At 36.6% G+C, this 25,667-nt stretch overlaps 5 protein-coding genes across 9 annotated transcripts; 4 read left to right on the forward strand and 1 right to left on the reverse strand.

Annotated features, from left to right (window-relative positions):
* The first annotated feature begins 2,660 nt into the window (after nt 1–2,660).
* LOC113774863 (OTU domain-containing protein At3g57810) lies at nt 2,661–6,213 on the forward strand. 2 transcript variants are annotated; one of them, XM_027319510.1, is made up of 8 exons: nt 2,661–2,821; nt 2,977–3,136; nt 3,499–3,586; nt 3,790–3,853; nt 4,172–4,277; nt 4,358–4,443; nt 5,262–5,315; nt 5,848–5,914. In XM_027319510.1, exons 1-7 carry the CDS (start codon nt 2,800–2,802, stop codon nt 5,312–5,314), a joined length of 579 nt encoding a protein of 192 aa, XP_027175311.1. In that variant the 5' UTR covers nt 2,661–2,799; the 3' UTR covers nt 5,315; nt 5,848–5,914. The 2 variants fall into 2 exon arrangements, with proteins under 2 accessions (XP_027175311.1, XP_027175310.1); XM_027319509.1 differs by having other exon boundaries at nt 2,664–2,821; nt 4,389–4,443; nt 5,848–6,213.
* Nucleotides 6,101–12,144, forward strand: LOC113774862 (ataxin-3 homolog). 2 transcript variants are annotated; one of them, XM_027319507.1, is made up of 4 exons: nt 6,101–6,170; nt 6,394–6,442; nt 7,674–7,943; nt 10,896–12,144. In XM_027319507.1, the coding sequence occupies exons 3-4, from the start codon at nt 7,704–7,706 to the stop codon at nt 11,484–11,486; spliced, it is 831 nt and encodes a 276-aa protein (XP_027175308.1). In that variant the 5' UTR covers nt 6,101–6,170; nt 6,394–6,442; nt 7,674–7,703; the 3' UTR covers nt 11,487–12,144. The 2 variants fall into 2 exon arrangements, with proteins under 2 accessions (XP_027175308.1, XP_027175309.1); XM_027319508.1 differs by lacking the exons at nt 6,101–6,170; nt 6,394–6,442 and adding an exon at nt 7,447–7,577.
* A 299-nt stretch (nt 12,145–12,443) lies between these two features.
* Nucleotides 12,444–16,200, forward strand: LOC113775828 (serine/threonine-protein kinase 38-like). Of its 3 annotated transcripts, XM_027320849.1 has the most exons (6): nt 12,444–12,863; nt 13,923–13,978; nt 15,075–15,156; nt 15,227–15,311; nt 15,409–15,492; nt 15,879–16,200. In XM_027320849.1, the coding sequence occupies exons 4-6, from the start codon at nt 15,264–15,266 to the stop codon at nt 16,101–16,103; spliced, it is 357 nt and encodes a 118-aa protein (XP_027176650.1). In that variant the 5' UTR covers nt 12,444–12,863; nt 13,923–13,978; nt 15,075–15,156; nt 15,227–15,263; the 3' UTR covers nt 16,104–16,200. The 3 variants fall into 3 exon arrangements, with proteins under 3 accessions (XP_027176650.1, XP_027176651.1, XP_027176652.1); XM_027320850.1 differs by lacking the exon at nt 15,075–15,156; XM_027320851.1 differs by having other exon boundaries at nt 12,445–12,863; nt 15,075–15,311.
* Nucleotides 16,201–17,813: 1,613 nt separating this feature from the next.
* On the forward strand, nt 17,814–20,498 carry LOC113774569 (reticulon-like protein B12). Its single transcript, XM_027319116.1, has 4 exons — nt 17,814–18,489; nt 18,838–19,018; nt 19,692–19,903; nt 20,032–20,498. The coding sequence occupies exons 1-4, from the start codon at nt 18,420–18,422 to the stop codon at nt 20,199–20,201; spliced, it is 633 nt and encodes a 210-aa protein (XP_027174917.1). The 5' UTR covers nt 17,814–18,419; the 3' UTR covers nt 20,202–20,498.
* A 101-nt stretch (nt 20,499–20,599) lies between these two features.
* LOC113774568 (E3 ubiquitin-protein ligase Hakai) lies at nt 20,600–24,736 on the reverse strand. The gene is made up of 4 exons (XM_027319115.1): nt 24,568–24,736; nt 22,806–23,116; nt 22,391–22,449; nt 20,600–21,989 (listed from the first exon to the last, which is right to left on the reverse strand). The coding sequence occupies exons 2-4, from the start codon at nt 23,052–23,054 to the stop codon at nt 20,798–20,800; spliced, it is 1,500 nt and encodes a 499-aa protein (XP_027174916.1). The 5' UTR covers nt 23,055–23,116; nt 24,568–24,736; the 3' UTR covers nt 20,600–20,797.
* Between the last annotated feature and the right edge of the window lie 931 nt (nt 24,737–25,667).

Genomic DNA, 25,667 nt, shown 5'->3' on the forward strand with positions numbered 1-25,667 from the left:
AAAGAGAGTGGGATGGGGAACGTAGTACCGTACTGTAAATAGTAGAAGTAGAAAGTGCTGGTAGAGACGGTAGTAGATTGGAAACAAACCTAGCAGCAGGGGGATGTGCTTAAATGAGCCAGCATTTTTCGGTTTGGCCGTTAAGAGGGGAGGGAGCGTGAGAGCGAGACGACTCCCCATGCCAGCTTTGATCGAGTCATATGGTGTTTGAGTTTGAGACGACAGCGTTTGCTAGCTGCCTGTGACGGTTACCTGAACCCTTCCTATCCCAACGAACACCGTACACGACCACGACCAGTCCGATTTGAGTGTCACGTGATGTTAGGAGCATAGGCCACGTGTGATGGGTCGATGGCCCCAAGGTTTCTTGCCTTTGGCCTCCCCTCCCAACTCCCACGCCTGCCCTAGTTATCCATATTTATAGTATCAAAATGCTTTTCTTTATTGCTTAGATATTTATGCTTTTTTATCTCGCCTGTTTTTGTATTTATAAAATATCGCTCTGTTTGAATTGTAAATTATTTGAGATATTTTTACTGTAGCACTTTTTATGATGTGATGTATGTGAGATAAAAAGGTGTGTTGGAAATTGTAATGATGATATAAGCAAATAAATTTTGATAAATAATCCTCTATCCAAACAATTAGTTTCCAATTGCTCCCTTCGAGTTGAATTTTTCGTTTTGGAATTGAGTACAATCGTATTCCTCGCTTAATTATTGGTATTCCACGCCATCTAATATTCCACCTATAAAAATAAATTTATATAAATGCTGCTTCGGGTTAGTTAGAATTATTCGAACTAACTTGGGTGATTGCAGTGGTCAAATTTAGGGTCAAATGCGTTAGCTTTGGGTTCGGTAGTTTCATAGGCGATATTTATACTAGTTTACTTGTTTCTTTTTGTGTAATTCGATCATCTGATCAACTACCGGAAATGATAGGGGTGGCAATCGGACCCACGTATAGCAGAAAATTTGCTGACCCAAACCTGACACGAACTCGAAAATTTCGGGTTACCTGGTCAACTCGAAATGACCCAAAACTTAATTTTAATTTATTAATTTACCACTATAATTTCTAATAAAATTAATTTCTCACAAAACTAATTACATAATCAAGTAATAAAAATTTAAATAAATAATCTCAAATCAAATTTAAAATAAATTAAACACCGTAAAAGTGTTTTATCCAAAACCAAATATAAATTAAATTAAATCAGTATAAAAGTAAAAAATAATATAATATATTATTTGTCCAAATATAATAATTTCATCTTTACACAAGTTAAATAAATTCATTTAGGGTTAAGTAATTAATGCCTTTGAAAAAAAAGAATAACTTAGTTTAGTTAGATAAAATAATTTTTATATTTATTAAATTATTTTTAATTCGTAAACGGGTCATATTGAGTCACCCACGGGTTTACCTGAAATCGACCTGTTTTCTTTTCGGGTTTATCGGGGTTCGACCCGATTCTGACCCAAACCCATTAATTTCGTGTTAATTTCGTGTCGTGTTTTCAGGTCGTGTCGAAAATTGACACCCCTATGAAATGACATAGTAAATCGCAATGCCTTTTTGATTTAATAAATCGACCCTGTTTAAATACTTTTTCTATTTTGTTCCAACAAGAATGAGAGGTAGTAATTATATTTCATGCTTTCAGTTCATTTTTTTTTGTTTGCACGCAACATTATTAACTGTGCATTCTACTATTTGAAAATGATACTCCAGTAGCTAGGCTACATTTCTGTTATTTTTTAACTTTATATGTTCTTAATTTATTTAAATTTAAAAAAATACACATTAAGAGATTTCTATGAATATTTATTGGGTACTTAAATCCATGAAGGCACATGGTTGGATTATCCACGAAGGCACGTGGCTGGATTATCTTTGGGAACCCATGAGGATTGAATCCGGTGCTAAATATTTTTTTTTCCACGGTGCTAAATATTAACAAGGGATAATTTCAGAAATCATTCCTAAGGTTTTAACAATTGCGGTCAACTTCCATAAGGTTTTGAAAAATTCCCCTTCCGTTCCTTGATGCTATGAAAATACTACGATAGTTTTCACAAACTCTATCAAATTTAAGTGAAAATGAGTTTAAAATAGAAAAATAAAAATTCTTTTTTGGTAATACTTCTTTATTTTAAAACTCTAATGTCATCTAATCTAATACTAACTACTTCATCCTCAATTTTTCTAACTAGATTTATTAATCGATTTACAAAAAGTCGACCAACCATTTAGGGAGGCATTTATTAAAATAAGTATCTTCAAAATTTACTTAACCCAAAAAATATGTTCAAAGTACCAAAAAAGAATGCTTTCAAAACATTGCTTAAATTTTCCTACAAAAAAAATTAACTTGAAATTTTCACACAATGGATAATAGTTTAGTACACTTTTTAGCATTTTATTTGTTTGACATATTAGAAAGGGGAAATATTGGATATTCATTGATTTTTTTTTTTTGGGCTTATATCATCAGTTGTTACTAATACATACTTTTTTAGTAGAGGTTTTCAGAATTTTTCAAATCTTAAAAAGAAGTGATTGCAATTATTAGAAACCTCAAGAGAGGCTGCTGAAATTAGGCCTATTAATAAATTTGATGGGTATGACTCTGAATCAAAACTGTTGATAAATACTGTCTAGCGTTTAGGCGTCTTCTTGCAGTTACCGCTGCAGTATAAGCCTGGCATATCCACTAGAAGAGCTAGTAGCAGACCCCAATATCGACCAGTTGGCTCCTTCTCTTTTCCTTGGTGGTTTCTCCCAGTACTGGTCATGGCGAAAAGCCGCTCTAATGGTAATTTTATGCCTTTTCTTTCCTCGAGGGAGATTAGTTAGTCTTGTTTATGCAGTGTACAGTTAATGGGCTGAATCATGAAATAGTAATTGGAAACACTCTCTGTCTTTACCTAAACGCTAGTAATTGACTATGCGTTTTTGTGTTTTTGACAGAGGCAATTCTGGTACTTCTAAGACATGGACTCGCCGAGTTTGAGCTCACGTCTTCTCCGGTTCCTTCAGTTACTGGTTACCGGCCTCACAAATCACCACTTGCCTCTATTTCTGTCCCTGCCACCTCCCATCGATTCTTCGCAAGAATAGGACCTTCATTGTACTACTAACTCACTTTCCCTTTATTTTTTTCCCGGCTGTCTTTTACTATTCCTTCCTTTTCTTGTTCATTTTTTCCCAATTATTTTATAATCATTTGTTCCTTAGCGAACTGTTTTTTAACTGTAAAAGTTTCTTGTGTTGGACTTATTTAAAGAAAAAACAATAAAAGAAACGTTATTTAATCGAATTCTTAACCTTTTACTCTACCTCAGAGCATATAAACGACTTAATTGACGAGTTTTCTGGTATTATTTAGCGTATATATATATATATATATATATAGACACACACATACACGCATGTATATGTATTTTTCACAACTATCTGCGGAATATGATGTATATATTCACCGTTGAGTAGCGGTGGAGGGTCTCCAGCACTGAAGAAAGTTGAGCGTTACTCAGTTCAGAAAGTCACTGGTGATGGACGCTGTCTGTTTCGTGCACTGGTATCAGTAAATTCCCCTACATTCCATTAGTTGAACTAGTACTTCCCCTTTCCCGTTATGCTGTCTTTGTCATTTTTTGACATTTTTATTCCTTTGATTGATGTTAATTGTGATAACTTCTTCTTCGTTTATAAGTGGTCAACTGCTCGTCTGCAATAGTACTTCGTTTTTGGTTTAACTTCTTTTATATGATTTTGGAACAGGTAAAAGGAATGGCTTTCAACAAAGGTATAGCACTTAGCCCCCGTGAGGAGAAAGAAAATGCTGGTAGGTCTGGATGGATGTTGGGAAGAATTCAGATGTTATACCCATGTTATACTCATGTTGCTGCTTCAGTACACTGCCATCCTTCACAAGCAGCATAGAAAAGAAAGAATCCAGTTTTTGTATAATTTTCTTTTCTTCTTCCGATTATTTGATTTCATCCCAGACTTGTGAAACACTCTAGTCTGCCTCGAGCATATAATACTATGACTAATATCTGCAGATTAGGTTCCTTACTCATCTAAAGAATTTTATGTTCACCTTATCTAAATCTCATTAACTACATGCCAATATTTGGATTGGTGGCTGTGCTTGTAACAGATGAATTGCGGATGGCTGTCAAGGAGGTAATTTGTGATAATGATAAAGAACGCCTTCATTACGAAGAAGCGATGATTGCAATTACTGTTGAGGAGTCTTTGAAGCGGTGAGGCCTTTGGTTTGTTAATGCATGTGCACTTGTTCTTCTGTTTTAGGCGCATCAATTGATTCTTTTCTTCTAATGAGGTTGGGAGACCCCATTTACTGCCTTTCTCAGTTATTGCCAACGAATTGGAAGATTGGATTTTTGGGGAGGAGAGTCAGAGCTGCTGGTTAGTATGTAAACTCTTACTTGTCCTCAAAAGGGTAGTTTTCATTAATCTGTTTTCAACTGGCTTACCATTGGTCAGCATGCTTTTGTAGTCTTAACTTCCCGTTATTAACTGGTAGAGCCAATAGCAAATTGTGAATTTTGATGTCTCCAACATCAGCAAGAGTTTGTTATTGGGGCCTGGTGGTTTCTTCTGCAATGCAGAGCTTAGAAATCTTAGTCATGATCACCTGAACGGTTGATCATTTTTTGTCTTGATCATCTGAATGGTTGATCCAGTCATTTATGCAATAAGCAGATAGTTTCAATCTATCACTTAAAAACAAACTCCTCAATGGACAATTTCAACACTGTCCAGTCAATTTGATTACTTTACGCCGTAAAAAATTTCTTCAAATTATATATATATTGATGAAGTTCAACTTAGTAGTTTTTGTTTAAGTTCAACTAAGTAGGACAAATGGGTTGCCTAGAAGGACAAAAGACCTCAGCATTGAAAAGAGGATCACGACCGAAGCCGTCAAAGGAAAAACTCTTGTACAATTTTCACATTGCATTTTACCCTGCAGTTAAAATCAAATTGTGAAGTAAAAGAAGGTGGTTGTTGCCCCGTGCTTTTAGGAATAAGCGGATTCTTTTTCTTTTTCTATCTTTCTTTTTTGGGAGAATAATGTGATCTATGTTCTTCTTTATTTATGTCTATTTTTTCTGCACAGTGTATTTCAACTATCCTATCAAACTCACAATGCAGCACTTGAGTTTTAAACCTCACATTTGTTCAGCTCTGCTTACCAGCTAAATGACGTTACTCTATGGTAGGTGTTGTCAAAGCTGTGTTGCCAGCCAATTGTTGTCTACATACCAGAACATGAGGTACTTTTGCTCCTGTTTAATTTCCAATCACTTTCCTCTGAGCTTCATAAAGGTTGTTAACTTAAATTCTTCCCTATGCCTGTTAAGTGTGATTCCCTTCTTCCGTGTCCAGTAGGTGTTTAATGAGGTTTTGTTTTCCATACGTGCTTCAGTCGCATAACTACTTGACATAGCATGCATGTTAATTGAGATAAGTAATCATGGATCTAGAGCAAAAGTGGTGATGAGAAGCAGACTCAAGATTTCGAAAGGATATCTGCTTCGTATGGCAATAATTCATCACCTCATCTTGCCTAGGGATACTTACTGTCCAGTAGAAAAGAATCAAAGATATTTTACCAGTAATTAAGGTTTCCTGATGATCTATCTTGACTGAACGGCCCATTTTTGATCTTGATGATCACCAGTTGGACAAATGGTATGGCTTAATGGAAAGGTTACCTTATAAGAAGTTCGACTTGTGTAATATGTTTTCGTGTTCAATTTTAAGTCCTAAAAAGCTCATATCGTCCGTTGAAAAAAAAAAATGCAGCATGGTGGACGGGGCTATGGTTTCATTCCAATTGCAGAGTATGGAGCTCAGTTTTATAAAGATTCAAGAAAAAAAGAACCTCGGAAAGTTGTGAGGCTTCTGTACAGTGGTAAGAACCATTACGATCTACTTGTTTGAGATCGTGTTTAGCAGTGACGCAGCAATGCATATTTTGTACCCGAGGGAAAAGAAATGCAACACTTAAGCTGGCCTTTCAAGTTTCTTGATGACGCCTTCTCTCTCTCTCAAGGCAGGAATATATGATATCTGCTTCTTTTGCGTCTAATCACGGCTATAATAAGGCCAGCCAAAAGTGCCACACGGTACAGACAAAATTTTTAGTGCAGACAAAATTTTGTTTGGATATGGTATTATTTACAAAATAGAATTAATTGTATCATGAATAGATTTTTTAATTTTTTAAATTATTTTTAACTACTTTTTAAATTCTACATATATCCCATCATAAAAAGTACTATTAATTCAATTTTTTTTTTTTAATAATCTCTTGTCCAAACATAACTCAAATGTAACTTTTCACCCTAGGAAAAGATTGAAGATTCATGACAATGTTTTGCAATGCGACTCTGTGAAGGTATGCATAATTCTTTGGTATCTATACAATATATAAGTTTTTAGCAATGGTAGTTGGTGTAAACATTCTTTGTCATCTTTTAAACTTCTAATTTTACTCATAAAAATTAATTTTTACCTTAATCACCTAATCACATCTTGTCAATCTAACTACTCATAACCACCCTAATTATTGTAACTACCAAATTACTACGATCATATAATAGAAAGTTCTTTCATGAAAATTTTTATATAAATTTTTAATATGTAGCAAACAAAATTTCTACAAAATTGATTCATTTTAATTATTTCCAAATTACATACACATTGGGTGTGCCCTTAACACTAGTGCTTATCATTAAGCTGATGCAGCATTAAAAAAAAAAAAAAAAAACTCATGCAGTGCAGATAAAATAAGTATTATAGCACCTAAAAAAATATAAGACAAATAAATATAAATGGGATGAATAAGTACAGCAATAGTTTATATGAGTTTCTTCTCGCATCTTTTGTGTTTTTCTATTTGTAATACTGAGTTGGAATTGTAATTCAAATCATTTGTGAATTGATTTGTTGCTTATATCATTATCAAGGGGTTCCATATAATCTTATAAAAATATAAAAAAAATAATTATAGTGTAATTGATATTTTGGATGCTAAAATTACACTATAGTATGATTGGACGTTAGGATCTGTTTGGATGGCATATTATTTGTAAAAATTTATTTACTTATATCATCAACAAATTCACACCAAAATCAAGAAAGTGCTACAGTAATTTTTTTAAAAAAATTATTTCAAATAATCTACTATCTGAATACATTGATAATTATAGTGTTTAAATAGGAGATTATTTAAAATAATTAATGTAACACTTTTTATCATGTGATATATGTGAGGTTAAAAATGTGACTGAAAAGATAAAATATTTGTGATATAAATAAATAATTTTTGGCCAAATAATGGCCATCCAAACACACTTTATAATCCACCCCCTCGCTCGATCGTCCTAAAAAGATGAAAATCAAAAGAGAGAGAAGAAGGAGAAAGAGAGACAGAGAGAGAAACTTACTCCCCACTCAAAGAAACTGAACATAACTCTCGACATCAATCAAGTTTATCATACCCGCAGAGAAGGAGACCGAGACGGAGACAGGAAAGAGAAGAAAAAGAAGAGAAACTTTTAGCACTATCATATTTGCGTATTAGGTTTTCTTGCTTTCTTAACTTAATTGATTGATTCTTGATACAGAAAGAGAGAGGCAAAGAGGTTTGCAAGAGAATGGAAGGAGCCAGTAATGGAGGGATGTTGTATCATGAAGTACAAGAGTCGAAGCTGTGCGCGATGCATTGCGTGAATACAGTGTTGCAGGGCCCATTCTTCTCGGAATTCGATTTGGCGGCCCTTGCTTCCGATCTCGACCGCCGGGAGCGTCAGATGATGCTGCAAGCCGGCGGTGATTTCCTCCCCGACCCCGACGAGTCCCACAACGTCTCCCTCGACGGCGATTTTAGCATACAGGTTTGCCTTCAACATTTGTCCATTGAAAGGAACACTTACTATGTCTCTCACTAGATTCTTTAAGGACAAAATCTTTTTAAGTTTCTTTGAAGGAGAAATTTGGCTTATTCGTGAATTTTTAGTGCTGAAATACTTCCATGGGATTGCTTTTCACGGCATTGCGGATTCCAGTAGTTGGGCCCAAGATGTTCTTGGAGAGCTGATGGTTGTAGGATTGGGCTTGAATAATTAAGGCGAGATTTTGTTGTGCATATATGAATTTTTGGGTTGCTTTCTGGTTTTAATTGACTTCTTTTTTTCTTCTTTTTCTGTTGTTTATGAAGTTGAAGATTTAAATGTACTTCTTAATTTCTGCTTTAATGTTTTAATTCAACTTATTGAAGACTCTGTTAAGAATGCATGTCTTTCGTTTCATTGGTAACATATGATCAATGCACTTAAAGATTCAATTTTTGGTTCCAAAATTAACTGTTGTGCTGCCAAACAAGCCTTGACTACTAGCCAAAGCACATAGGGTGTAGGTCCTAGAAACAAGTGCTTCCTTGTTTTGTGCTCTTATCCTGTATTGGTTCTTTGTTTTTCTCTGAAATTTCCAGAGACAATTGAGTAAGGTTCAGGTAGATAACATTTGCTACAGAGGAAGGTGTACATTGAACATGGCTCATGGTTTCCCTTTTATTGCTTATTGTTTAAATGCAAAAGAGAGTTGATCATCCAAGATAGGATTTTTAGAAGTTGATATGATGTGAAATGTGTGACTGCAGCGAAATGTTTATATTTTTTCAAGCTTACGGCGCCTCATACATTGACTAGCATTGAATGTTTATGAGTTTGTAAACTATTATCTAAGAAACTTTCCTGGGATGCAACACAAAAATGAAAAATTGTCACACATTTGTTTACGAATAAATGATTCAGATGGAAAATGCTTTATTGGATTGTATGTCACAACATGCAGAATGAAATTATATTGTGTTTATATGTAATTGCCGTTAAAACTTTAAGTAGTCAGCTGATAGTTTCACATAGCATGATATTTACTGCCTCAATCTGAAAAATGAATGTTTCATCTTTTGTGTCTAAACGCTAAGGGGTGAATGCTATGGTAGTCACACAGTTAATGGCTGTCATATTTCCTATGCGATGAAAGAACTTGTCATGTTACACAGATCAACTATATACTGTCTATCCTAGTGTAAAAATGCTTTTGATGAGCATATGTAGGTATTTGAGAATACGAGTGTTGAAAGTTCGTATCGTACGTGTAGCAGGAAGCTAAACACAATAGTGTAAGAATCTTTTGTATGCAGTGTAAAGAATATTTTATATTATTACAGGTGTGTTAGATGGACCCATATAGTATATAAGAATCTTCCATGCAAATGATTAAGCTTGAGGATTCATAACATTTGGTTTTTGATTGGATTTTTTGGATTTATGTTTACCTTACTGGGTTTTGATTTCTACATTGCTCCTTGTCCATTTGTATTAGCACGGGCACAATATGTGCTAACTGAAAAAATGATATGAAGTGATGTCATTTAATTGTGATTGTGATATACTTGTATCAGCTACTGAACAGAGTAAAATATGCACAATCATTTTTATTGGAAAACCGAGAATAAGAATTTATAATGAACTTAGTTCAAAAATGGAAAGTAATTCAATCAGTTTTTGATATCTGGAATGAGTTGCATAGGAATTTTTGTTGATGGAGCTGATAGAGGATTGTCAGCTCTAAGTGAGAGAGAAAATGTTTCATTTCAAAGGAGAAATTGAATAAGTTAAAGTAGTCCCATGATAACTTTGGCAGGCTTTTCTGGAACCAAGACTCAGGTAATGGAATTTGGTCTTCAAGCTGCTCCCCCTCCCCTTTAGGAGGGTGGCTTCCTTTCCATAAGCTGTAGATGTAGATATCATCTAAGTTGCTACTGCAAGTTAATGGTATTGAATGATCCTCCGTTCACATTTAATTGAGACTCTAGATTACATGTAATGCTCTGAAGTTGGAGAACTTGATAGATAAGACACTGATATCATCACATCTCTCTTGTGTTTAACTATCAAGGGAATTACTTTTCTTTGCCTCCAAAGCATCATTTTGGCCTGATGTCAGTCATCCTTAGGATGTAGTTTAGTTGTGTTTGGTTTTGGATGGTCCTGCACGTGAAACATGTGTGTTCAGTGTTTAGGAAAACATGGAGGACCTTACTCGTGTCATTCACTGGATACCTGAAATAATGTTAGTATTTTGGCCAGAAACCCTAAGTGGGTAAAATCCGTCATTTGGTGTTATTGTGGTTGAAAAGTACGACCTGTTTGACACTGTTATTAGTCCTTTTTGTTTCTTGCTTTTATGTCTCAGATTTTGACTTCCTGTAGCTTTAGTCTTTGTTGATGAATATCTTGCAGTTGCATTTTATATGTTTTGCTTCTAACATTATTCCCGGTTTTTCTGATCCTTACGATTTGCCTTTCCTGGTTTGCCCAGTATCATTGATTAATGGGTAATGCGTGATCAACGCCATACTAGTAAATTTGGTCTTTGTTAGCTTTTGCTTACTCTAGCCGGTGTTGGAAATCATTTCCTCCTATAGGCTGGGCTTTAATGCATGAAAAAGCGTTATTCAGAGAAATGTGTACATGCCATTTAACTTGTTTGGGGCTCTGTTTACTGGTTGCCATTCACATTCAGCTATTTCTCTTCTCCTTGTAGAACTATATACAATGTATATATGTAATGCTCTCATCACGGAAGTGTATTTTGGTCAGTACATTGTTCTCTCTCTTCCATAATCTGAAAATATATCTGATCCATCCTGAAATTTATTCTGTCAATGCACTAACCATTTTTCTGGGTTATTCTTTCTTTTCCCCCTTAGTTTCTCCTCTCTTTGTTTGTTGAAGAGGTGGTTAGCTTCTTTCTTGATCTAATAGAGTTTATGCTTGCAGGTCCTGGAAAAGGCTTTGGAGGTATGGGATTTGCAAGTTATACCTCTTAACAGTCCTGTTGCTGAACCTGCACAAATTGACCCAGAGCTTGAAAATGCGTTTATCTGTCATTTACAAAATCATTGGTTCTGTATCAGGAAAGTAAATGGAGAATGGTATAACTTTGATAGTCTTTATGCAGCACCTGAGCACCTATCCAAGTTTTACCTTTCTGCCTATCTGATTTCTCTGAGGGGTTCAGGTTGGAGCATTTTCCTCGTAAGAGGTAATTTTCCAAAGGAGTGCCCTATAGCATCCTCTGAATCTTCTAATGGGTACGGGCAGTGGTTGTCCCCTGAAGATGCTGAGAGAATTACAAAGTCTTGCAACTCTACACAGAGGACGGCTCCTGGAAGTAGTCAAATTCGGCAATTTTCTGATTCTTATATGCAGTATGGTGGTGGAGGGTTGTCGTTGGATGAAGATGATGAAGATTTCAAAGCTGCAATAGCTGCCAGCTTGACGGATTCTGCAAGGGCAGTTAAAGACATTCCGGCTGATGTGTTAGACGATGAAAATAAGAAAAGTGGTGAAGAGAATATTAGAGAGTGAATAATTGACGACAATGAATGTTGGGGATGGAATTTGCGAAAGATCTGATGTCTGGTGGGTTGAAATTCACTACTCAGCTTCAGGCGCATAAATTCTGTGGTATGCATCACTGTTTCTTGTTGGGGTATTGGAAACAGGAGCGGTTTTGGAACTCAGATACAATGGCTGATGATTTTTCGATGATAATGGCGAGATCTTACTGAACAGTTTGTAGAATTCTAGATACTGTGGAATTTGCATGTTGATATTGCTAAGACCTTGTCTCGCTTATAAAGTTTAGGACTGCTAAAATTAGTGGAAAAGGAAATAAAGCAAAGAACAAATGCCCGAGAATCATCCATCCAAAAATTGTTAAAATCCGGTGTCTGCAGTCCGGTGGCCTTTTGCCCGAAATGGGCTCTGCGTATGATTTTGGTTTCGGATTTTCTGAATGTGCGAACTCACAAGGAGATGCCTGTTCAAGTGAACAGGTTTACTGAACTGCTCAGGAACAAATTTATGCCCGGTGAAACAAAAACATGGTGTACTATCACATTGTAAATGCAGATTTATACCGAGAAAGACTCCAGTACTCAACACATTGTAATAGAAGGAAAAAATTTTATTAGTTTGCAGAAGTTGTTATACTAATAGAAATGCATGGAATTCGCAACCCGAACTAGTGGGATTAAAAATTTTTAGTGTAATAAAAAACTCTTTTTCTCAACATAAGTAGATAACGTCCCAACAGAATTCAGCCAAAACTTTCGTCGTCCTCTCACGTGCCCGGCACGTGGATTAGAAGCATTCAGTCCTTCGCGCCTTGCGCGTTAGCTTCCCACCTGGCCTCGCTGCCAGTATCCCATGTGCTACTGCTGCATTCTCTCTTCCCGCTGCTTCTCTTTGCAGCTGCTCTCTCTCTCTTTCTTCTGTCATTCTTTTTCCTCTTTTCTCTTTCTCTTCTTTCCACAACAATATGTTGCTCTGTCACTTATCCGCGTGCTCTCCAAACTGGTACAAAGCTTTGTTGCGGTGTGGTATTCCGTTCTGCCAATTCTAGGACTTCTGGTACAAAGCTCATTCTACACCAAACCACATTGTCTCCCTCACCTCTATAAGCTCCTTCTACACCTAACATCACAAGTTCTCCTTCTCCCATCAGCTCTGGGATTCTAGGACTTCGAATCCCACCGCAAGATCCTCGCCGTCATCGGCATTTGCCCTTCCTCCCTAGATCTCAGCCCCCTCGCCCTTCATCTCCTCATACTCTCTTCGTTCTCTCTTCCTCTGCCACTATATCGTCTCCCTGTCCTCTATCAACTCGTCCTACACCCACCATCACAAGTTTCCCTTCTCCCACCAGCCCTGAGATTCCTCCTCCGCCTCTCTCAATTTCAGGTTCATCGTTGCCCTTCCCAGGATCTCCACTCCCTCGCCTTCATTTTTATTTTTAAATTTTTGCTCCTCTTTTTTTTTTGTTTTTGCAGGTGAAATATCAATATCAAGCAGTATTTCGATATTATTGGTTTTTTTTATTCTTTTTTTATTTCACTGTCTATATGCGAAGATGTCTTTGCTTTTTTGTGATGTTGTATCTTGAAATTCTAGGGCTTAATAGCTGGTCATTTAGTGGTTTTTTGGTATCTTGGCTGGTTGTATTTTTTTTTATTTTTCAAGGGATTTTTCTTTTCTCTTCTCTTCTTGTTTCTCTGCATCTAAATATGCCTTTGTTTTTTTGTGATGTTTTGGTTTGGTGTTTCAAAATATCTTCAAATTCTAGGGTATGAAGAACTGGTGATTTAGTGATTTTCCCCCTTGGCTGGTTGTATTTTTTGCTTATTCAGAGGATTTTTTTGAAAAACTGGTGGTTTGGTGTTTCTTTTCCACCCCTTTTGCTTCAAGTTTATTCCTCTTCTTCGTTTGCAAGGGACTATGAGTCTGAGTGTTGATAAACATTTTAGTTTCCCTTACGTTATAACTCTGCATGTGTGGTTTTTTTTTTTTAATTTTATTGGGGCTGTACTAGCCATTTCTGAAAGTATGACACAACGTGCTAATATTTTGGCTTCAATTGGATTTCTGTTATTCGCATGCCTGTGAGTTCATTGTAAGAAGATTTTGTTTGAGTCGATATCCTCTGCTCGTGATATTGCATATTTGAATAAGAAAGTAGGGTGTCTTCATTAGGGTGCTCCTGTTAAATTACAACTTAGAATCTTTCATGGGTCCGTATATGATCTATCAATGATGAAAACAGCATTGCCTGTGGCATGAGCCATAGAGTATGTACAAATTGCAAGTTTGTTGTCTCTAATAGTGATCACATTCAAATAGTTGAATGCTGGGTAGTTAGAAAGTCTTTTTAATAATGCTGTGCAATTGCACTACTAAGACTATGGAAGTTTATGTACTCTTTAAGTATGCGCCTTCAAAATGCTTAACGTGACCTATTTTCAGGATTAACAAAGATATGACCCACGAAACCTGAAGCCCTCAGAAGTCATTTAATTGAGGTTGGTTTTGTTTCATTTTCTTCTCTTTTTTTAAATCTTAGTTCTTTTTTGGACCTTCCTTTCCCTACCTGTAAAGTATCTCAAGTTTTATTTGCTTTTTGGATGGATGCATGCTTAAGTTGTCACTTAGGATTCAGTCCAATGGAGTTGTTTCAACTCTTTTTGCAGACTGATATGCATGTTAGAGACAAAATACTATTGTTGTTTGACTCTTGGCAAGTGGCCCTGGAGGAAAATATTCCCAGTATTACTGGGGGTATGAGGACTTAAGGATAAGTCAAATTTTGCATTACAGCTGACTGTTTGCTTAGGAATCTATGGGCTTATATGTTGGTTTATAAAGCTTCTATTATTGCTTGATTCCATTAGCCTTTGAATGCTTTTATTATCTGAATTTTATTTTGGTGGTAGCTATTTTATATGCTGAATTGTGTTGCTTCAGTTTTGTCATATTTCCTTCAGAATTTTTTCTAATACACCCTCAACTCAAAAATAATAGAATTTATTAAAGATAAACTGGATTTGTGGGATAACAATTTATTAAATTAAGAAAGAGCAAGTTGTATAGTTTATGTATAAAGGACAATTAAAAAAAATAAAAATGAGAAAACAATGTAAGCATGATGTTACATTGTAGACTATAGCAGGCCTTGAAGGCACTCTAATGAAGCTGACAAATGACTTCTTTTCAGCAATACCGCATTAATTGCATAATGTTCTATGAATGCTGTTTATTGCCTAACTTGGCATAAGCCACTTTGCAGCCACGTTGATTATTACATGTTATCTGTGATTCTGCATGTATTAGTGTTCGAGTGTGGGCTTTCCCAAGTGTTCATTAGATACTGCTCCTATATTTACACTGCCTATGATGCATCCAACACCATGACATCAACAGCCTGGTTATGGAATGCCAAGTAATTCCTCTACTAGGCTTGATGCAGCCATGGCTGCAGAAATGGAAAATTTAAGGTTAATATTACCTTTGAAATTTTTACACAATATTCCTAAATCTTGTGTTCTATATCTGATACGTTTTACTTTATCTTTTTTGGTTAGCTTATAGTTTGACTTTGGATTATTTTTGTGGTTATAGTTTGTCAAGCATAGAGTCTATGTGCGATGTTCTGGATCTCTTAGCTGACATGCTTCAAGTTGTCAATCCAAGTGATTGCTCGGTAGAAACTCTTGATTCTGTTCATGGTTCCAAAATTTTCTAAAAATTTCCTCACATTTACTTCTCTGTAGCCTGTAAAAGATGAAGTTATAGTTATCTTGTTGAGCAATGTCATTCCAACTAGAAGAAATTGATGCAGATGTTGACTATTACAGGGTCTCTCTCTCTCTCTCTCTCTCTCTACATTTCAATGGATCACTTGTTTATACATTGCTTTGATACTAAAAGTTCAAGCATGCTTGTTGGTATGCAGGTTAGATCGTGTCGTACTGAAAATATAGGAGAAATATTTGCCTTGAAGAAATTAAGGAAGTCAGATATGCTCAGGCAGGGACAGGTGAGACCTTGCTAATTTAAAACACAGTAAACATATTTGGTTGTTTTCCTTCTAGATTTTATGGTATCTACCTCATAATTGCAGCTGGGTTAATATTAGGAGTTATTAAGATTTTAAGAGCCACGTTCATGACTCTTAATTGTGAAAGAAAATTATCCAAACATAAATGCAAAAGCCAAGGTTATAAGAAGAGAATAGTAGTTACAAAATTGATATAGTAATAGGGAAAATTTATGTATTTGATTGGCCAAATGAAAATTCTGAATGCAATAGCTATATGCATGGAAGAAGGGAAAAAGATGATAAAATTCTTGACTTCCATATTCTAAAAATGTATACCAAGCATGAGTACCTGTGTCCTTGCTAATTTTTTCACTCCATTCCAGGTTGAGCATGTTCGCTTTGAGAGGAATTTGCTTGTAGAGGTTGACAGTCAGTGTATAGTGAAACTTTTTTATTCTTTCCAAGATTCAAATTTTTTGTACCTTATCATGGAATATTTAGCTGGTGTGGACATCATGACCTTGCTGATGAGAGAGGATATTCTTTCTGAAGATGTTGCCAGATTCTACATTGCTGAAAGTATTCTTGTTATACATTCGATTCATTAACATAATTATGTACATAGGTACCAATACATGTGATTGCAGTGAACTACCTTGTGTATTGGAGAGTATTCCTTCTCTCCAATTTCATACTACCTTGTGTATTGGAGAGTGTAGCGTCTCTTTTTGAATATGTGGGTACACATGACTATTCCTCAAATCAATTTTGAAACAAATACTTGGACTGCATAGGTAGTGCCCTTTCCTCAGACTTCAAGTGCCAAACTGTCTATATGTTAACTGTTTAAGGTCTGATGGCGTCCAAATTAAGTGGAATTTTTCTTAATTACTTGTGAGTTTTATAGCATGACTTGATGTATCATGCCCAGTAGCTTCACCATAATTGAAGTCCTTTTCTACTTTTTGCTTAATTTGGTATTACAAAGGTATTATTGATGCTACAATGAGTTGAAAATATTTTGATGCTCATATTTAAACTCTGGAGTTACGGATTTGTGTTGAATATCTTAACGTAGTTGAGACATGCTTGAAAATGAACTTATTTTTGGTCTTATTTAGATTTCTGTGCATAATACACGTCTGCAATTTGATATTTACTTGAAACACTAATTCGTTTGGGGATATAAAACGAAACAACCTAATATTTGATAAAAATGGTCATCTGACGCTTTCCGGCTTTGGCTTGTGTAAGCCCCTGCATAACAAATATTCTTCAATCCTTTTGGAAGATGAGGACTTCTCAGTTCAGGAGTCTCCAAGTGAGCATTATGGCGACTCAGAAAGTAGTAGAGCTCATTGGTTAATGCCAAAAGAACAGTTACAACAATAGATGTGTAACTACCGAGCCTTGGTTTTCAAATGGACACTTATCTTCTAAACAGGACTAAGAGAACTAAAAATCAATTCATTTTTTATTCATGTATAGAAATAAAGGGCACATGTTCTTAGAACTCTTAATCGATTTCTAATTTCTTATCTCCATGCATTGTTGATGGTAATGCACGGCAATGAGAAAAGCATGGAAAGCTGAGATTACCTTGAAAAGAAAAGAGGAAATTAGTGTGCTTTTTTTGTTTTGTAATAATTTTGCTTTCTTTGAGCGTATTATTAATTAAAAATCAGAACCATATTTCGTTTACTAGGATAACTCGGCTAATCTAAATTTTGTCTCTGTTGTCTTGCAACTACTATCAAATTCTTGGTAAAATTGTAACTTGGTAATCTGAAGTTTCAAATTAATATATACAAATGAAGAGCTTAAAATGTGGATAAAAAGATAAATTGGTTCAAAGAGGAAATAGAAAACAAATGTGTCTTTGTTTTGTAATACTTTCGCTTCGTCTAGGCATATTAATTAAGCATATTAATTAAAATGAAAAGCGATATTTTTTATTTCTTTGTCTTTTTCTTTTGTTGATACATTTTAATTCTTAATTTAAAAAAAATGCTAAATAAGGTAGATTCTGGTTTATATCATTTGCTATGGTATCTATCTTTTTTTGCGATTTCTTCTGTAAATGGTTTCCACATCCAAAACAAATTATTGAACAGGTTTAATTCCATAGACTACATGTTTCATGATCCATCCCTTTTGAATTTTACTAATAATCAGTATATTTTTTCTGCATAAATTATTATTTTTATTACTTCATATATTTTGCTTTTTGCTTTATGCAAAACTGGGCTGGGCATTTTATATTTCCATCGCGCGAAGCGCGTCTATGCCTCCTAGTACCATCAAAAGGCCGATCGACTCTGCTGTTTTCGACTGAAGCATTCGAGAGAAGAATTTCCGGAAAAGACATCAGTGGAATGTGTGGCTGGAATGTCTTCGTCCCAGTTTCCACCCGCAACTCCACCGGCCAATCTGCTACTATTCCCGGTGGACCCCACCGTCCACATTTATGTCGTACAGGACCATAGCATATACATATACATATACATATATACACGCACGCACACAGTGTGTGTGTGTGTGTAGAGTAGTAGTACTAAATTATCTTTCTTCTGCCATGGGGTGGTCAATTGTCAAGGGCTTGCGGGCGGAAAAGGAAAAAGAAAAAAGGGAGAAAGGAAAGCCATTGAGTGTGTTTTCAAGCTTTTAAGGCTGGAATCTGATAATTCACTAACCCCTTTTAACTTTCAGCATTTGTCCACTTATTTGGCGACATGTACAGCATAAGAAGAGAGATTGATTAAACAAATGCGGCAATTTCTGCTCCGATGTAAATAATACTACATGTAAAAATTTACCCTGGCGTATCCTGTAGTCCTTTCTATCGATTGAATTTTCCTGTTCTTGAAGAACCCCGGCTGCTGCATTTGACTTTCTGATTATTGTCTATCGTCCGTTCCGTTGAAATGGGTTCATCATCAGATCGGTTGTTCAACAGGCAGGGAACAGTTCATCAAATTCTTGGAGGAGGGCTTGGTAAGGCCTCGCAATTCAGATGCTTGTTTACTTAAAGTTTTCTGATTATGGATTTTGGATTTCCAATCGAGTAAAAGAAAGTTTTCTGAGTGGATGGTCGTTACAGTTAACTGCATTGGTAAACGTGAAATTGCCCTGTATGTTTATGATATTAAAAACCCCAAGCTAATGGATAACCTTCTTGCCAATGAAGAAACTGAGATCATCTGTTGCTTCTCCTAATTTGTTAATAGAATAGTTGGGATGAGGCTTCTTTGAGTCGGATTTACTTGCCAATGACTTCTCCTATCCATCCAAGATGTGGATGCGAACAAAGTTTCTGATGCTGTGCTTTTACTAACTCTACAGCTGCAGATGTGATACTGTGGAGGCACAAGAACTCAAGTGCCGGAATATTAGTTGTAACTTTAGCAGCTTGGGTGGTCTTTGAAAAATCTGGCTATACATTGATATCCTTGGTATCGAGTGTGTTCTTGCTTCTGTTGACAATTCTCTTTTTCTGGGCGAAATCTGCGGCTATCCTCAACAGGTAATGCATGAAACTGTTAATCTAAGTTTCTTTTCCTTTTGAAGGGGATTGTCGTGCTTCGGACGTATATTAACGAGCCGAGTTGAGGCAATGGTAGTGAACATCTTAAAATGATGAATTGTGTGCATTAGTCTAAGGAGGGTTAAACGAATCTTTATCTTGCTTGCTTGCTTTTCATGTCTGGTACCCCTTGTGTCTTAATTCTCCATAGCATGGTTATTTAGTTCCATTTGATTTCATTAGCGCTAAGCCATAACTACATGAGCATTTCACGGTTTTGATGGATCCATCAGATGTCCATATATGTGTCACGCTTGTGGAGTCTGTAGCCAGTGACATGCTACCAGATTACACTGATTTGAGATAGGTGAACTGAAGATTGAGCACTCCTGACATGACCAACACGTTACAATGTGACCTCTTCCACATTACACATAAAAGGGCTGTCGAAGTTCAATTTTATTGAGATATTATTAGTAATGTAGCCAGTATTTGCCAATTATGAGACATTCAAATTGTACGTGGTTTGGGTGTTTTTTGACCATAAACTTTCAGTAAAGGATTCAGCTGTAAAATATGGTTCGTTTGCTATTTGTTGTTTAAGATCCTAATGTCAAGTTCCCGTCAAGTGACGCTGACTTTTTCATAGCGGCCTTGTAAATTTATGAAACAGACCTGCTCCACCTCTGCCACATTTGCATCTCTCAGAGGAAATGGTTAACGATGCAGCGGCTACTATACGCAGTCACATAAATATGTTGCTCTCAATATCCCAGGATATAGCACTGGGTAAGGACTCGAGGATGTTTGTTAAAGCTGCGGCATGCCTGCTGCTCATCTCTGCCATTGGTACCTTTACGGATTTCCTTTCACTGGGCTACATTAGTAAGTTGATAATCCTGTTACTTAAAAAATTACCAGTTGTTGAGAATGATAGCCGTCTTGGCTAAGATTAAACTCAGCGCTCGTCTTATTATTTTCTTGAATGGCTTCTCGGTTTATTTTGATGGCAGGCCTAGTTACTCTTCTTACAGTTCCTGCAATTTATGAGAGGTATGAGGACCAGATTGACAGATTTGCAATTTTGGGCTACAAGAGATTGAGGCTGTTGTATGACCGGCTTGATAGAGAGTGTATTAGCAGGATTCAGAGTTTAAATTTGGAGAAGAAAAAGCTTAGCTGATCATCCTCACTAAAGAATGTTTCGAGTCTTGAGGTCTTGCTGTTTTCTTTTTTCTCATTTTTCACACATCGCATGCTTCTTAAGGCATCAGAGGACTAGGTTGGGAAGAATTCTCTCCCTCAAACTTGCAAAAGTGCGCTTTGCCAGAACTCATTTTCCCCCGTCTGTTTCCAGTCCACTATATGCACTTCAAGGACCTCTCGAAAGGCAGGTCTACACTCGTGCATGACTTGAGGGAGTCGCAACTCACACGTATGGATATTATATGTTCATGGGAGAGATTGTTTATTCTTAATATTAATACATGCTTTCAACGAGTTTCAAGAGAGGCTGGAAATTAACCTTTGCACTAGTCACCCAGGCAACTGCATTCCAATTCTAAAAAAAATTAAGGAAAATAAAGTAAAAAGTATAGTTGGTCCCCTTTCATTCTTCACAGAAATATTCAAGACATTGCTTTAAAAGTCACTTTGAAGAGCCTTTTCAATCCATTTTCAAGAAACCATCACTACTATCATCCATCTGGTAAGATGCAACGCAAAGTTCGTGATAGTTTGAAAAAAAAAAACGTCGAGTTGAAAAAAGTAACAAATTTACTACTCCTGATTACTAACAAAACTGTCACGCTTTTCATTTGGCCAACCAAAGCCTTGTCCATCATTGTTTGTCTCATTGGAGTAGAACTTGCCTCGTTTAATCTGAGCCAAATGTGGAGGAAAAGGAGGTGGTGGTGGGAGGGGAAGAGGTGGCTGTGCTAATATGCCCTTCCCGTCCCGAGCGTCCATAGATGTTCCACTTTGCCCGCTTTCCATCCCTTTGTTCGTGGAAGGATGTAGTGGTAGGTTTGAAAGTAAAGCTGCTGGATTCCGTCCATAATCCCCTTGGAGAATTGCAGGCCTTCTTCCTTGAGGATCTGATGCAGTATTATTCATGAAGCCCTCAACACTCCCTTGACCCGTGGGAGATCTTTCAAAATTCCCAACACCAGGTCCCAAACTCCAGGGCCGAGGATAGCTTTCCGCAAAATTTATGCTACCAGCAGGACCGGGTGGAAAGCCTAACAATGGCCCTTGTTCTGATCCAACTTCTGGCGTTGACTCTGGCCTTGCCATGTCATATGGTGCACCATAAAATGGTTGAGCTCCATCAGGCATAAAATGGGGATAAACAAACTGAGGGGGAACTAAACCTGGATTCAGATTCACTGGTCCAGCAAAGCCAGGGGATTGAAGGGCTTGCATCGGATATTCAGGAAACGGAGACTCTGCTCTTATTCCTTGCTGCTTTTCTGGAATCTGACTTGAATCTTGCCGTATGCCACCAGGTGAATCAAAAGCCTGCTGAGTAAAGCGGTTCTGTGAACCAAGCCTGTCAAAGCCTGGAGGCGCATTATTATCAAGAAGTTGCTCTGAGGAATGGTTCTGAATTTGCCCAGGAAAAAATGGCATTACTTTTGGCTGCATGAAAGGCCTAGAAATTGATTGGTCTCTCAATTGTGGACGATGAGCATCACGATCATGAACCTGGGAATTTGAGTGCATAGAAAACATTGGCCTCGGTGGGGCTTGAACTGTAGAATCTGAGGCTGTAGATTTTCTCATACTTGCTGCCTCTGAATCATTTCCTTCTTTTTCTGCATTGGGATGCAGAAGGTCACCATGAGTCTCAAGGATATGTGACTCAAAATCAGACTTCTTGAGGAAAGACTTGAGACAGTGAGGGGCAGCACAAATGAAGATTCCTTCCATCAACTTAATTGTCTGAATCTTCTGAATCCGTTCGTCACATCTGTACCGCAGTGTAAAATTCAGAAACAGAGATTGTACAATAGCCACCTTTAACTTGTTCCATCAAGCACAGTGAAAACAAATCAATACATTTGAAATTCTAGAACCTGATCACATAATCAATACATTTGACAAGGAAAATTTGATGATATCATAGAATACGCTATAAATTGGGATTGCATGTTCTGACAGACAAAAAAAAAAAAAAAAAAAAATTTTTGGAGGAGGAGGGAGAGGGGGGGGGGGGGGGGGCGCACATACTCCCCCTATATATTCATCTCACACATCGCTCCCAATGTAAATAGCCATATGATTAACATAACATAGTCAGGCTCACTCTGTAATCATCTCCCAAATCAGTTCTGAGATAATAATTCAAAAAGGATTTAATATGAAACTTACATGAAGCAAAAAGAATCACTCCTGGCGCAATCCAGACAGAAGACATGGTCACAAGGGCTCTGCAAGAACATAAAGTAGTAAATGAATAAAACTGAAGCTAAGAAACACAAACAAAAATCATTCCATTCAGCTCACAGACAGCTGCAAACAGCTGTATATGACATGAGCTTTACTTACTCAAGTTAGACAATGCAACATGAATCCTGAATCATTCCTTGAACATTTATAGTGCACAAAGGAGAACTTAGGATTGCATAAATTGGAAAAACCCAATAAAGTTGATAAAACATTCTGCTTGTTTCCAATTAAATTGTCTTCTGAAGTGTGGTGCAAACTCATAAGGAATTTTTTTTTTTTTTTTTAAATGAAGGAACTAGAACAGTAGAGATGGAGGAAAAATGTACTGAATACACACCAGACGTCCATAGATAGCGATGGGTAAGTCACAATGTACACAAAAATGAACTCTTTCACCAAGTTGGCGACGGGACCTACGACCAACAATCTTGACAAGGGCAGTTGCAGCAGGTGAACCAAGGCACTTTGCTACAGGGAGATCCGCTAAGACAAGGTGATCAGGGCATGCCACTGTCACTGTGTCAGCAGGCAAGGGCTTCAAACCTCCAGCTTCACTGGATGGCTTCCTCAGGCGGATCTGAAGCATCTTTTAGGAAAGATGCTTCTGTTGTACAAGCAATCAATAGAAAAATGAAGTCTTTCCTGAACCTGCAGCCATCAAGAAAATCAGACAAGCGAAAGGTATGCATATATTTTGGAATAGACAGAAACCATGAAGGAGATGCACAAAAAAGTAAATTCACAAGAATAAAGCCAATCAAAAGTGTAGGGCATACAAAAAGAATTTCAGGGGTTGAAACATAGACAGAAGACATATTTTAATACTCAAGTACTATATATTAGAGCAGTGAAAGTGGCAACACAAAATAAATGAAGCATAAAAACTGAACAATTCCTAAAAGAATTTCATTCAACTCAATCAAATATATCGTAGTTGTCATATCTATGTCCAAAACCATGTGAAGGTACCAAAACAGGGCTTTAAAGCCATGATGCAAATAAGTCAAGTGAACAGATTAACCAATTGAGATTTGGGATACAGATTATCAGATTATGGAAACAAATGTAGAAACTTTAGCATGTTTGTCAAGCCAAAAAAGACTGAGTACCGTACATTATGGAAACAAATCCATAAACAAATTAGGGAATCATAAGTTTTGGCAGAAGACATGCGAGTATGACAAAAAGCATGAATGTTTCTGAAACAACCACTAATTGCCTTGAAATTCGTTTACACTATTGACATGTCTGAATCAGAAACTAACATTGAAAAATACAAATAAAATATGATAAGATCATCTAACCACTTGGAAACATTTGAAGATGGTGCACACAGATGATACAAACACCAGAAAGGAGTACTGATTTCCTAGGGAATAATCAGAGGACCAACTGCAACGAAAATATGACTAAGAAGGGCTTAAACATTGCTTTCTAATCCGTAAAAAAAGTGGAAAAAGGAAGGAACAGAGTTCGATGCTTAAAAGAAGTCCCATTTTGGATTGAACTCTCAACCAATAAAGGGGGGGGGGGGGGGACTGCAAGGATAAAAATTGTAAATCAGCAAATGAATGGAAATCTTAAGTTGGCAAAGCCAAATCACTTTCGTTACTCAGACACTGTAATAATTTGCAAACAAATACGAAGGCTATCTACATCCAAGAAATATGAACAAAGAAAGGGGAAAAACATGGAAGTCATCCACCAAAGAGCCTCCACGAAATCAAGAGAGCTTAGCAATTAAGTTTGAATTCTAAACGATCAAAGAAAAGTTTGAATTCTAAACCCTAATGACACCGCCTAAGCAACTGAAAACAGCATAAAACCAAGTAAATAAATAAATTATGTGTGTACGTGTGTGCATTGGTTTAAACCATACTCCTTCACTGAAGAAGCCACCTCTGAAATATATAATTCCGTCGCCAACTCAAAATTACTAGTTGGCTGAAAAAAGGGAGCATACGATTAAAGTCTAGGGGTACCGGCTTTTGATCTGATGGGGAAAAAAAAAAAAGAAGCTTTAAAGCAGCAGAATGGGGGTCGCTGGTAGTGGCCAACGGCATCACCGTCTTTTTATCGTAAATAAGGAAATCACCTACCAAAGAAAACGAGGATGAAGGAGAGACTGCAAATCGACGCCGCTGTTGTCCTCTTGGGTTTCTGCATGTGGTCTACCGACGTACGGCGGAGCCTGATGGATGATTAACCCCTGTCCCAGAGGGCCAAAACGAAAGATTCAATTTTTTCAGCGGCTTCCCCCAGATTTTGTGGTATTTGCAATTTTTGTCCGCTGTATTATGGGCCTTATATGAGCCCAAATGTTTTCCCCTAAACTACGGGATTGCTCGCCACGCGTTTTTTTTTTTTTTTTTTTTTTGGAGAAAAAGGTCGCCACCCCTTTTGACATTACCAATTAAAATAGCTCGACCCCTCCGCAGTTTTATATAGGGATGGCAACCCCGCCCCGTTGCCTATTAATTCCCTCGACCCCCGCCCGTCCCTCCTTCCCGCCCTACTTCTCCCGTGGGTGTTCCCGCGGGGTTAATAAAATTTTATTATATAATTTTATTATAGTTAAATTTTAATAAATAATCAAATATTAAAATATCAACACATCACCAAGTTATTATTCATTGTAATTTTACAATTGAAACTCATAATCAAACAAAAGTTATTTGAATACAATCTAACATGATGAAATAAATACAACTAAAATAGTCAAGTTTTCACTTTTGGTACAAATACAATCACTAATTCATTATTATGTTTGTGCTTTTTTTTTTGAGAAAAAAGTGTTATTTTATTAAGTGTAATTAGGAATTTAGTATAAATGTATTAGTAAATTTAGTATAACTAATTAATAAATTCTATTAGTAGACATGTATAATTATTCGTATAATTGATAATATCAATTATATTACATATATTAATATATATTATATAATACATCTAACTAATAATATCATTATCATAAGTTTATAACTAATTAAATTACATATTATATATAATTATATATATATACTTTTTTTTTGCGGGTAGCGGGACGGGGGCATACTCCCCCGCCCCCGCCCCGTTTCTAAGCGGGAGGAAAAAATTCCCCCCCGCCCCACCCCCGGCGGGCACCCGCCCCCATTGACATCCCTAGTTTTATACTACCAATTGCAAGTTCCAACAATTTGTGAACATATGAGACAATTTA

This window comes from Coffea eugenioides, chromosome 6 (assembly GCF_003713205.1).
Source record: "Coffea eugenioides isolate CCC68of chromosome 6, Ceug_1.0, whole genome shotgun sequence".
Classification (NCBI taxonomy): domain Eukaryota; kingdom Viridiplantae; phylum Streptophyta; class Magnoliopsida; order Gentianales; family Rubiaceae; genus Coffea; species Coffea eugenioides.